At 46.5% G+C, this 13,562-nt stretch overlaps 1 protein-coding gene and 2 long non-coding RNA genes across 3 annotated transcripts in view; 2 read left to right on the top strand and 1 right to left on the bottom strand.

Annotated features, from left to right (window-relative positions):
* The window catches only part of FBXO39 (F-box protein 39), a 46,170-nt gene extending 41,890 nt beyond the window's left edge, over positions 1-4,280 (top strand). The window contains exon 2 of the mRNA XM_048967010.1: positions 4,196-4,280. Within this exon, the coding sequence (XP_048822967.1) occupies positions 4,196-4,246 (51 nt within the window). The 3' untranslated portion in view covers positions 4,247-4,280. The remainder of the gene's footprint in view (positions 1-4,195) is intronic.
* Positions 4,281-4,294: 14 nt separating this feature from the next.
* On the bottom strand, positions 4,295-6,564 carry LOC125703031 (uncharacterized). Its single transcript, XR_007380744.1, has 3 exons — positions 6,373-6,564; positions 5,905-6,281; positions 4,295-4,400 (listed from the first exon to the last, which is right to left on the bottom strand). It is a non-coding gene; the product is annotated as an uncharacterized LOC125703031 (long non-coding RNA).
* Positions 6,565-11,228: 4,664 nt separating this feature from the next.
* On the top strand, positions 11,229-13,333 carry LOC125703056 (uncharacterized). Its single transcript, XR_007380753.1, has 4 exons — positions 11,229-11,250; positions 11,552-11,654; positions 11,732-11,809; positions 12,759-13,333. It is a non-coding gene; the product is annotated as an uncharacterized LOC125703056 (long non-coding RNA).
* Positions 13,334-13,562: the final 229 nt, after the last annotated feature.

Below are 13,562 nucleotides of genomic sequence, written 5' to 3'. Positions count from 1 at the left end.
AAAACAGAAATGAGGAGCTTGTGCCAATACTTTTAGAATACGGCCACTACCTCTATTTATGCCCGCATGCCACTCGGGAGTGCATCTCTTTAACAGTATGAAATTCCCATTACTCTCTATCTTTGTACACATTATCCCTTAGAAGCGGCCTTGAATTATTGTAACTGTAGACTCTAATAGTCTGTTAAATATTTGCTGCCCTTCATCTCAGGTACAGCTGTATCTCAATGAGAGGCAGGAATACTTCTCCCCTATTAAAACTTCAAGAACTGTGGGAGAAAATACGCATTCTTCAAATATTATCATTCCACATTATTTACTGTATTCTTCTTCAGTAATTGCCAGGCAACAGACATTCTGAAGGCACTTAGAAATAGCCTCTGCACTGCTTAAGTGTGTTAGGACTGACTGAAAATTACAGTGTTGCTATAAGTTTCATTCACTAGATTTTAAGATCAGACGGAACAATGAGATTGCCTCATTTGCATTCCCAAACACTCTCCATAACCCATGAGCAGCCAGAAGAGTGCTGGTAAATAATTCATAACGGGTATACAGTTTTAAGTCCAAATTTAAGAGGAACATTGGATGCCTGTCTGAAAGAGAATATCTTCATACATGATCCAGAATACCTGGGAACATCAGTTCCAAACTAACTTCCTGCAGAACATTTGCTAATGAATTAAACCAAGACAGTAAGAGAATTCAATCAAGCATCAAATCTCAAACATACTTACTGTAATGAGAGCATGGGGACAGTCCTCAGCCTCGGGAACATTCCAGCTGTATGAAGTGAGAGCTATGTACACTCAACAAACACAATTAGCAGAGTAGCATAGCTAGGCTAGTATTTCTCAGGCTGTATAACTAGAAAGATCATTGTGGTGGAAAGAGATAATCAAAAATAAATGAAATACTCACCTACATCCTAGGTTTACAGTAAAAACTCCAAAGATTGCTATCTCCAAACAGAGATGCTTCTCTACTGGCAGTTAGCCCTTAAATGGGGTCTGGGAGAGGTGCAGCCAGGTGGTGAATTGCCTTCACCTGTGCTCCTGTGGCTGACTCACTGCTTGCCTCAGGTGATCAAACAGTGGTTCAGGCTGTGATTCAACAGTTCCCATACAAGTTGAGAGATGGAAAGTGTAGTGGGCAGGGATCAAGATCAAAAGAGAATTTTACATTTAATAATCTGTGAAATGGGAATAAAAGATGGCATCAGGTTTCATGCTGACAGGGTTGTGAGAACTGCAGTTGGCTGACTCTTAAGAAGTCTGTCCTTCAGCAGAACAACTGGAAGATCCTTTATTAGTAGAGACCTGTGAAAGAACAACAGGAAAAAATATGAGTAGAGAGCTCTGTCTGGTCCCCATACCTACGTTTTTGGTTTTTTTTTACCAAAACTATACAACAAAACAGTGTTAGTAACCGGCTCAAGGAGAAGAGTTGCCTAAAGTTAGTCAATTCTATCCATTTGTGGCAGTCAAGACTTGATCAAAACAGGATCCCAGCTGGGTTGCACATCCCTGTATGCCTAAGAGGGACAGCCTGTACCTGAAGTACATCACAGAGGCAGACTAAGCTTGAAAGGGAGAGGAGCTTTATTACCTTGGAAATACAAGGGGCCCAGATTAACCAAGGCTTCAGAAAAGCAGCAGCAAAAAAGGCCCGGAAAAAAAAACTGCTGTCATCCCCAGTGACTTCAGTACTTTGACTTAACTGCTCCCATACTGCTTTCAGTCCTGAGTCAACTTTCTCCACAATTGCACATGCCAAAGAGGGGGTAACAAAACCCACAGCTGAGGAGAAGGTAGGTTATCCAGCTCTTGTCAGATAATGTTTTTTTGTGACTTTGTCAGACTTCTTTTCACATAGAAAGCCAGGGAGACATAGCAGTTTATCAAGAAAACCGTCAGAAGCCTGGGAAACTCAGCTCAGCTTTCACCTGGTACCTGCAATTAAATTTGTGTAGCCTACAGACAGTCCTTTTTCACATGTGTTTCAATGGTTGGGAAGAACAGTTATGAAGACAACAACTACAGTTTTGATACTGAGTAAAATAACTCACGTAGGAAAAATGCAGAGTAGAGCGGAGTGTTGGTTGGACAGCTTTCTAATTCTGTGCTGCAACACAGCTGGACGGTTAGAAACTAATCCTGATAGCTGTATGCAACAGAACCATTGCTGGCAGCTCGTCCTGCTAAGCACAGTACTAAAGATTCAATAAGAGTTAAAATTAAGTTGTTGAACTACCACAATCAAATCAGAAAAGGGTGAGCAAAACAAATAAACAATTAAAGCTCAAACAAACTCCTCACATGTCTCTGCTGGGTAGACCTACAAACAGGACCCTATACATGGCTGAAATAACAGGAGAACAAATTCATTCTCAGAACTTAATCAACACAGCTGCAGCACTGACATGCATGAAGATGGAACCAAGGGAAGAACAGAAGCACAGACAACCATGATGATAAAAACATAAACTCACCAGCTGTCATCATCTGTCTTCTTACAATCCAAGTAACTGTCACTGAATCTCTTCTCTGCAGATCACCTTATTAGTCATGCTGTGTTTCAAAGGGTAGGCTCAGCCTTTGATCACATTACAATTTTTCTAAGAAGGGCAACAACTGGCTCCAAATAAGGTTTATACATAGTCACAAACCCTACATCTTCTGAGAGGAGGCTGTCCAAGTGTCCTTCTCACAAAGAATTTCCTTCTCACAGAAAACCTCTGTGTATAATTTACTTCTCTTTGTTATTATACGAACTCTTTTTTGTATATATGTTGTTATTATACTTTGTTGTTATACGAACAATAACTGCTCCTCAAGCAGAGACGCAGAGAGTAAAAACAGTGTTTGAGAAAACTTCACCTATCGTTTTATCATCTGATTGTGTGTCTTGGAAATAGGATGATATGAATCACAGAATCACAGAATCACAGAATTGTAGGGGTTGGAAGGGACCTCCAGAGATCACCGAGTCCAACCCCCCTGCCAAAGCAGGTTCCCTACACCAGGTCACACAGGTCGGCATCCAGGCAGGTCTTGAACATCTCCAGAGAAGGAGACTCCACAACCCCCCTGGCAGCCTGTTCCAGTGCTCCGTCACCCTCACTGTAAAGAAGTTCTTGCGCACATTTGTGCGGAACTTCCTATGCTGCAGTTTCTGGCCATTTCCCCTTGTCCTGTCTCCACTCACCACTGAAAAGAGTCCAGCCTTGCCATTCTGCCCCCCACATCTTAGGTATTTATAGACCTGGATCAGGTCCCCTCTCAGTCTTCTTTTCTCAAGGCTGAACAGACCCAGTTCACTCAGCCTTTCTTCATAGGAGAGATGCTCCAGGCCCCTCACCATCTTTGTGGCCCTCCACTGGACTCTTTCCAAGAGATCCCTGTCTTTTTTTGTACTGGGGAGCCCAGAACTGGACGCAATGCTCCAGATGAGGCCTTACCAGGGCAGAGTAGAGGGGGAGGATCACCTCTCTCGACCTGCTGGCCACACTCTGTTTAATGCACCCCGGGATGCCATTGGCCGTCTTGGCCACGAGGGCACACTGCTGGCTCATGGCTAACCTGTCGTCCACCAGGACACCCAGGTCCCTCTCCGCAGAGCTCCTCTCCAGCAGGTCATCCCCCAACCTGTATTGGTGCGTGCAATTATTCCTCCCCAGATGCAAGACTCTACACTTGCTTTTGTTAAACCTCATCCGGTTTTTTTCTGCCCAGCTCTCCAGCCTGTCCAGGTCTTGCTGAATGGCAGCACGGCCTTCAGGCGTGTCAGCCAATCCTCCCAACTTCGTATCATCAGCAAACTTGCTGAGGGTGGCCACTATCCCCTCATCAAGGTCATTGATGAAGATGTTGAACAAGACCGGACCCAGCACCGACCCCTGAGGAACACCGCTAGTTACAGGTCTCCAACCAGACTCTGCACTGCCAACAACGACCCTCTGCACTCTGCCAGTCAGCCAGTTTTCAACCCACCTCACTGTCCACTCATCTATCCCACACTTCCTCGGCTTAGTTATAAGGATGTCTTAGGGGACAGTATCAAATGAAGCATGTCATATGTCTTTATGTTAGTAATTTATCATCATGTGGTGTTATCACTGCAGTTTTTCATGAACTGAAGAGAGACAGCATGTCTTCTAGTGTACCTGAGTCTCTTTCTCTTCTCTTTTGTCCAGGGATTCGGAGAGTTGAGGACATGGAACGGATGGTGTGATTATTCAACATAAGGTTGGGCACATTTATAGGAGAGTAATGAAAAGAATCTTTCTCCAGTGTTGCAATTGAAACGTTTGCAAGTGAAATACATGCTTTGCACTCTGATACCACTTTATTTGGCCTGTGTATCCATGTTTGTTCCCGCCTCAGTAGCACATGCTCTGCCTGTAACAAAGAAAACAAACAAACAAAAAACCACGATCACAACACCCAACTCACGTAAATAGCACTCTCTGTCAATTAATGTAGTCCAGTTCCTTGTCTAATTTCTGTTCTGAGAATCAGGAGTAGGGAATCCACTCTGAAGGCTTAAAATTTTGCATCCCTCTTCTCTCCAGCAGGAGCATCTGCCACGTGACCTTTGTGTATGTGTTTCTGTGCATCTGATTGTTTAGTTACGCATTTGTTCCCTAGCTCTGTTTCTGAAGGCCCACGCTCTTCATGAAGATAATTTCAAGTCTCACACGATGACAACTGGTGGAATAAATAGTTAACGCTTCACTGTATCTCTCCTACTGTGTATATCTTGTAAGATGAGCATGTTCCCGTTACACTTTATTTAGCTGAAGCTGAGCAGCAGAAGGAAGCTTAGAATTGTAATTACTTCTCTTTAATTTGAAAAGTAAACACTTATTTTCTGGTTTTGGTCTCATTGGTGTGGCTATAAACAGAGGAAAGCATATCAAATTCATTTGGATTACCTACGAGCATATAAGGATGAAGTAGTGAAGGCTTCCTGATTTATTTATTTATTTATTTATTTATTTTGTAAACATTTTGTGTAGCGATATCTGTGGAAAAGTCTTCTATTTGACCTGTTTTGGGATTCTTTCCTGTAGATTCAGTCAATAACCAGGATGTATCAAGCCAGAAAGTGTTATAGAGATCACCTGCAGTATTTCAGAGACCAATGTAAGAGGCTGTTAAGTGAGTTCAATATCTGACTGTTTACTCCTCCCTCAATGAGTTTAAGTGGCTGTTGTTATTGTTGTTCTTCAATCCTAAATAAATGACATAAAAATTGAAGCTTTTCTCTGACCAAACATTGCACAAGAAAATTACAAAACCCTCAGTAAGTATTGCTGAAAGAATAGAACTAGTATGCCTTGAATTTCTGCTTGCAAGAGGTATTCTAGTGTGATGTATAACATCAAGACAGCTATGAAGATCAGTTGACATGACATTGGTAAAGTGGTGCAAAATAGATATTTGCTGAAGCTGAAGAAAAACTTGATTCCTGATAGTACCTCTGCTGCTGAGAAATAGACCCACAGATTTTGATGTAAATTCAACAATGTGGGCTACCCTAGGCTGATACTTTGCTCTTTAATTTCAACTTCTGTCATGGTTTATTCCATACAAGAAGTTCCAAAGGAGGCTCCAATTCTTGGGCTGATGCTGGCAGCAGAAAGTGCCGTCATTCTCAGAGCATGTGGACGCAGTGAGGCCTCTACATGTATAAGTAAAAATAAGGGGGTTGGGTCTTTAAGCTCAGTTTAGAAAGGCATTTTCAAGCATCTTCAGGATGCTACCAGCTCTGATAGTAATCACTGCTCAGAGCGATTAGTCCTTCTAGAGTTCTGAATGAACTCAGGAATCCGGGGACAAAATGGAGAACTCACTGCTCTAACAAATGACGCTCCCTTCATCAGCCCCAGACATACCTCACCTCTGACTTTTCCACATACAAGAAAGCAGCTTCTCAGTTGCAACTTTTTCCAACATTGTTTGTTTTGGACTATGGAAATGTGGAATCTGTCTGTCACTGTTCCTTCCAGGATGTCATTTCTTATAGCGAAAAGCTTTCTAAGGAGAACAAGAATCAGTTCTCTGACACGATCATGCTGAACAAGAGAAGAGGGAAATAAAAGCAGGTAGTCTGTTGGTATCTTTTCTACTTCTTTCAGGTATGCGGCTTCTTGTGCTACTCCTAGAGCACTCCTCTCTTGTCATAGAGGCTTCTGTGCATCAGTGCAGTCTTTGTGATGCCCTGTAGTGTTTAGGCATCATAGTTCTTTGTGGTGCTGGCCTTTGTGGACAAATGCACTGTAAAACAAACAAAGGCAATGATAGAACATTTATTTGAGACACAGGCGCACACACAGAACAAGATATCGAGGAAAGAGGACCAACTCACTAGCAACAGCCTGGAAAAATGAATGAGTGAGGAACACAGCCCTCAGCCGTGGTGCCCGTGGTCAGAACGTCTTGAGGCAGATGCTGGTGAAAGTTGCAAATGAAAGAACTGATGACAAATCACTCAATAGCAAAATGTTGCTTGGCTGTTTTACATTGCTCTGTTTGTCATTCCAAACCATCCTTGGCTTCACTGCATGCATCTGTCCAATTGATAACAACTTTGTTCATCATCCCAGACACTGTGAGGAAAAAAAAAAAAAAGCATGACATCAATTTGATGATTATTTATTTATTTACAGATATTTAAAAGTACTTAGGAAAGGTTTGCTGGGTTGGAGAAGTTTTCCTTGCTTTTCTTAGTTTTGTTTTGTTTTGTTTTTTTCCTATACTTCGCACTGTAACTTAGTGCTTTTACTTAGCAAGAGAACAGATAGCGACAGGAGGTGAGGCGACTCGACGCCGAGCCCAATAAGATCTTTACGCAGTCTCTGCTGCCACCGCGTGGCCAACGTGAAGAACTGTGTCCGTGACAATTTGGAGTAGCAGAAACCAAGACGTATGCGTTCACCGAGACTGACGCACGCGTACTGCTATGCCATAAAAAGCGCATGCGCAGCGCGGAATCCAGGCAAGCGCATGCGCATTGTTGATCTGGGACAGGCGCATGCGTAATGCAGTGCCGGAATAAGCGCATGTGTAGTATAGCGCTGGAATTGTGCATGCGTAATGTTGTGCAGGAACTGACGCAAGCGTACTATTCTGCCGGATGAAGCGCATGGGTATTGCTCTGCTGGATGTGGTGCGCGCGTACTGATGAACCAGAAGCAGTACATGCATAGAGCTGCATCGGAACTAGCGCATGCATACCCACGCGCCAGATCTGGCGCAAGCGTAGTACTCTGCCGAAATTGACGCATGCGTAGTTATGGCACAGAGCTGGCACATACGTGGTGATGCACTGGATGTGGCGCATGCGTAGTGATGTGCCAAAGGTTACGCGTGCGTAGTGCACTGCCAGAACTGGCACATGCGTATTGCTGTGCCTGATCCGGCGCATGCTTACCGAGGTGCCCCAATCGGCGCATGCGTAGTACAGTGCCCCTAATGACACATGCATAGTGCACTGCCCCAATTCGCGCATGCGTACTTGCGTATCTCAATCGGTGCGTGCGTAGTTAAGTGCCTGAAATGGAGCATGCGTAGTGGTGAGCCTAAACTGGCGCTCTTTGTGATCAAGCGCATGCATAGTACAGTGACAAAATTGGCACATGAGTAGTGATGATCCTGAACTGGCGCATGCGTAGTGGGGTCCTTCCACTGCCGCATGAGTAGTGTAGGTCCAAACCTGGCGCATGCGTAGAAACGATACAGATCGCCGCATGCGTAGTGCTGAGCCGAAACTGGCGCATGCGTAGTGCAGTGACAAAATTGGCGCATGCATAGTGCAGTGACAACTTGGCGCATGCGTGGTGTGGTGCAGGAGCTGGCGCATGCGTACTCATGTTACAGATCAGACGCATGCGTATTGCACTGCCAGAAATGGTGCATGCGTAGTGTACTGGCAAGATGGAGAATCACAGAATCACAGAATCACAGAATTGTAGGGGTTGGAAGGGACCTCCAGAGATCACCGAGTCCAACCCCCCTGCCAAAGCAGGTTCCCTACACCAGGTCACACAGGTCGGCATCCAGGCAGGTCTTGAACATCTCCAGAGAAGGAGACTCCACAACCCCCCTGGCAGCCTGTTCCAGTGCTCCGTCACCCTCACTGTAAAGAAGTTCTTGCGCACATTTGTGCGGAACTTCCTATGCTGCAGTTTCTGGCCATTTCCCCTTGTCCTGTCTCCACTCACCACTGAAAAGAGTCCAGCCTTGCCATTCTGCCCCCCACATCTTAGGTATTTATAGACCTGGATCAGGTCCCCTCTCAGCCTTCTTTTCTCAAGGCTGAACAGACCCAGTTCACTCAGCCTTTCTTCATAGGAGAGATGCTCCAGGCCCCTCACTATCTTTGTGGCCCTCCACTGGACTCTTTCCAAGAGATCCCTGTCTTTTTTTGTACTGGGGAGCCCAGAACTGGACGCAATGCTCCAGATGAGGCCTTACCAGGGCAGAGTAGAGGGGGAGGATCACCTCTCTCGACCTGCTGGCCACACTCTGTTTAATGCACCCCGGGATGCCATTGGCCGTCTTGGCCACGAGGGCACACTGCTGGCTCATGGCTAACCTGTCGTCCACCAGGACACCCAGGTCCCTCTCCGCAGAGCTCCTCTCCAGCAGGTCATCCCCCAACCTGTATTGGTGCGTGCAATTATTCCTCCCCAGATGCAAGACTCTACACTTGCTTTTGTTAAACCTCATCCGGTTTTTTTCTGCCCAGCTCTCCAGCCTGTCCAGGTCTTGCTGAATGGCAGCACGGCCTTCAGGCGTGTCAGCCAATCCTCCCAACTTCGTATCATCAGCAAACTTGCTGAGGGTGGCCACTATCCCCTCATCAAGGTCATTGATGAAGATGTTGAACAAGACCGGACCCAGCACCGACCCCTGAGGAACACCACTGGTTACAGGTCTCCAACCAGACTCTGCACCGCCAACAACGACCCTCTGCACTCTGCCAGTCAGCCAGTTTTCAACCCACCTCACTGTCCACTCATCTATCCCACACTTCCTCAGCTTTGTTATAAGGATGTCGTGGGGGACAGTATCAAAAGCCTTGCTGAAATCAAGGTAGACTACATCCACTGCTCTCCCCCCATCCACCCAGCCAGAGACAACATCATAGAAGGCTACCAGGTTGGTCAAGCACGACCTCCCCCTGGTGAACCCATGCTGACTACTCCTGATAACCTCCTTTTCTTGCAGTTGTCTGGAGATGACATCCAGCACCAGCTGTTCCATCAACTTTCCAGGGACAGAGGTGGGGCTGACTGCCCTATAATTTCCTGGATCTTACTTCTTGCCCTTTTTGAAGACCGGAGTGACATTGGCTATCCTCCAGTCTTCTGGCACCTCCCACGTCCTCCAAGACCTCTCAAAGATGACAGAAAGCGGTTCAGCAATCACCTCTGCCAGCTCCCTCAGATCCTGTGGATGCATCCCATCGGGTCCCATGGATTGGTGAACATTGGTGTTGCCTAGGTGCTCTCGGACTACCTCTTCCCTGACTGAAGGGAAGTCTTCCATTCCCCAGATCCTCTCACTAACCTCCAGGGTCTCGGATTCCCGAGGGGGAGCTTTTTCACTGAAGACAGAAGCAAAGAAGGCATTCAGTATCTCTGCCTTCTCAGCATCCCCCGTTACCAGAACACCCCTGTCACTTAGCAGGGGAGCCACATTCTCCCTAGTCTTCCTTTTACTGTTAACATACTTTAAAAAAGTCTTTTTTATTATCCTTTATCCCCTTCGTCAGATTTAATTCCAGGAGGGCTTTAGCCTTCCTCGTTGCATCCCTGCAGGCCCTGACAACATTCCTGTATTCTTCCCAAGTGGTCAGACCCTTTTTCCACATTTCATACGCCTTCTTCTTTCCTTTGAGTTTGTGCACGAGCTCCTTGCTCATCCACACAGGTCTCCTGCCACCCTTTCCCGATTTCTTCCTCACAGGGATCCCACGGTCCCACTTCCTCACACGGTCCCACTAGCCGTGTGGCTGCCCAGGAGCAGCGTGGCTGCCAGCTCAGGATGGCACTGCTCATCTGCTCTACTGTGCTTCTCGAATGGCACCTGCAGTGATACCGGCATATCCTCACACCACCTGACACCTCCCTGTGTCACATCACCAACACACCCCAGAGTGCGCTGAGGAGATGGGAGAGGGCTTGATGATGTCTCTGGGGCTGCCCACTGCACACTCCATAGCTCTGGGACACATCCAAGTGCCTCTAGAGCACATCATGGGGCCATGAAAGAGTTCTGGTGCACATAGGGGGCACAGGAGCAGACCGACATGTTTGCTAAGTAGCTGTTAAGTCGGCAGTGTTTGGGACAGCAGCTCCTAGTGGGGCTGTATAACTGTTCAGGCACCGATAATCAATTGTTAATCACCACCTCCCATCTGGTTTCCAAACTGGACAGACAGGCGGGTTATACAGGAAATGTATTCTGGAAATGCTTTGTCTTTTCTCCAAATCTGTGATAACTTGAGAAATCCCACGTCATGCTGCAGCAGAAATGGGGTACTGCAGTACGTCAGTGATCTCTGATTCCGGGAGCACAGGGGCTGCATGAAGTATGCACACTGCAGCCTCCCTATATCTTTGGGGTTTGGGATTGATACTTGGGATTGATCAAAAGGCCACGTGCTGCCATACAGGCAGGTGCCAGGTTCATCCACTGAGGACACCAAATCCTGAAATATTTTCACGATGGTCTTTAATTGTAAAGTCAGCAGGTAACACACATTTCTCACTGGGGAGCCATAAGCTGACCCCGGCAGTTTGGCAAACAGCACTTGCTCCATTCACACCACTAATCTCAGTTCTCTACATCTTGCTGCAATCTGTGCTCCCCTATCTGTTAGAAATGTCACCAATTGTCTTTGAGGACAGATTGGGATCAAAATACGTGGGGTATCATAGCTCATTCACTGATATACTTCCCTTTCCTGGACAGGCAGACCCCATTGCCTGATAGTCCTTGGGGTTTTTTTTTTTGGTTTTTTTTTTTTTGTTTGTTTGTTTTTTTTTGCTGTGAGGTCACAGTCTGAAGCAGTGATGGAGCACCTGGTGAGGGGTGTAGCCCCCCTGTGAGCACAGGTGGAAGCAATTCACCTGTGATGGGGCTGAGCTTGACTCCACCCCTCCCTGACAGTATTTAAGGGCTGGCAGCCCCAGAGGCAGTATCTCTTCCTGGAGGCTGCCTCTTTAGGATTGTGGAGGTGAGTGATCCCTTCTTTGTTTCAAGGCTGTGGTCTCTTCTTTTTTTGGAGTACCCTCACTACTTTGAAGGGCTGGCAGCTGTATGGGCAGTATCTGTATCTGGAGACTGCCTCCTTTGCTGGGTGGGTGGGTGTTTGTCTTTGGAACGGGGTGAGTGATTCCTTCTTTGTTACAGGACTGTCATCTCCCTTTTTAAGGGTTGGCAGCTGGGTGGTAACTCTACCTGGAAATTGCTTCCTCTAGGGTGTGGGATGAATGTTTCTATTTAGAATGGGGCAGTTGATTCTGTTTTTGTTGTAGGGCTGTGAGCTCTCCTTTTTAGGGGGAATCCTGACCACATTTAAGGGCTGGAAACTGTAGGCGATGCATCTCTACTTGGAGACTGCTTCCTTTGGAGTGTGAGGTGAGTATTGGTCCTCAGAATGGGGTTAAAAAAGATTCCTTTTTTATTTTATGACTTTAATCTCACTCTTCTTTTAGGTCCCCTGACCATATTTAAGGGCTAGCAGCTATAAGGGCAGCATCTGTACCTGGTGACTCCTTCCTTTAGAGTGTGAGGTGAGCCCTTGGAAGGGAGTGAGTGATTCCTTCTTTGTTGCAGGGCTGTGAGTGCCCCTTTTTTGGGGGATTCTGAACTGGTTTAGAGCAGCTGCATTTGCTGTGCATGTCTTTACAATGCCCTTCCATTCTTATCTAAGGGAGATGGAAGGGTTCTCTCCCTTCTTCTGAGCTGCTGATGGAGGGACTGTAGTACATTCCCTTCTTTCAGTGCTCCCTTATTTCTGGAATGCTTCAACCAGCCCCAGGATAATTTTGGTTGGCTGACTGAGCATTACAGCTCTAGGAATCCTGAGAGCTTTTCCTCAAAGGGGTTGTGCATTCTGCAGATCATGTTTGTAAATCTTTTTAAGCCCATTGACTTCTGGTTGAGCCTCTGTTCCCTCTTTCATGATTCTCACCTCATAATCTTCAATCTGGGGCTCTAAATGTGGTTTGTCTGCTGCCACATCATCCCAGCCCATTTCATGGCTGTAGTTAACAGTGCCATGTATTAATTCCACCCATGCAGAATTGTATAAGGGTGTTCTGTGCATCATTATCACATATTAAATCATGTTCTGTGTCTCTTCTGATCTCATTTTGCAGCTTGATGGGGTTTAAGGATTGTCAGGGCTCCTCTAATCAGTGGCGTGAGATCTGTGGAGTAATGGAACGTCATGAGCCCTATGTTGGTGTATTGCTTGTATGTAGGCAGGTTTGTGATTACTGTGGGAAGCTCACTTAGGGATTGAGGGGCTCCCCTCAATCTGTGGTGTTTGTTATCCCATCCCAGTGAGCTCCATGGCTGAGGATAGAGTGAGGTGCATCAGCCAGGACCAGAAGAACGCTCCTGAACCCCAGTGGCTGTTTGCTTCATCCTCACTGAGCACAATATGGTCTGCACCACTTGAGCACAGTGATCACAGGTTCCTAATTTGTCTGTTTCTCTCCCATATCTCCCTTACAGACTTGTCAGTGGTAATGGATCCCAGGGCATCATTCTCAGAGCGCATCGTGACTGACCACCTTGGGGTCCTACAGTCCCTCCTGTTTGAACAGCAGATCTGGCTTTGTCTTTATAGAAAGCCAAGGATTGTCCTCTTCTGGACCACTGTAGTCAGGGTCATCCTGGATATCTCCATCCCAATTGTCTGTAGATGCCATTAGTTTCCTAATCTGTATGACACCCAAACCCCTACCCCTCTTCCTCTCATCTGCTGACTCTCATTCAGCAGCTCTGCAGCCCTGGCTCCCAACAGCATGACAAAGTGAGGCCCCTAGTCTGCTGAATACCGGGAGTAGCCCAGAGAGGCTCTGTGATGGATGTGGATTATCCCAGCTGGAGTACTTGGTACCATTTGTGAAGACCTAGTCTAACTACCCCACGATGAACAGGAATGTCCACAGCTGAATCAGCTTAGAGCCTGACCCAGCCTTGCCTTGAAATGGACAGTGCATCCACCATGTGTCTGGGCAACCTGTTCCACTGCGTCACCACCCTCACTGTAAAATATATTTTCTTTATATCTAACCTAAATTTTCCCTTGTTCTTCCCTTTAGGTATTGAAAGGCTGTTACCAGGTCACCTCAGAGCCTTCACTTCTCCAGGCAGAGCAGCCCCAGTTCTCTCTTCTTATAAGAAAGGCGTTCTATCCATCGGTTCATATTTGTGGCTGTTCTCTGGGTGTGCTCCAACAGCTCCATGTCTGTCCTGCACTGCGGACATCCACATCCAGAGACAGCACTCCAGGTGAGGCCTTACCAGCATAGA

The sequence above is a fragment of the Lagopus muta genome, chromosome 20 (genome assembly GCF_023343835.1).
Source record: "Lagopus muta isolate bLagMut1 chromosome 20, bLagMut1 primary, whole genome shotgun sequence".
In the NCBI taxonomy this organism is placed as follows: domain Eukaryota; kingdom Metazoa; phylum Chordata; class Aves; order Galliformes; family Phasianidae; genus Lagopus; species Lagopus muta.
The sequence above is the reverse complement of the archived record's forward strand: the minus strand, read 5'-3'. Positions and strand labels throughout refer to the sequence as shown.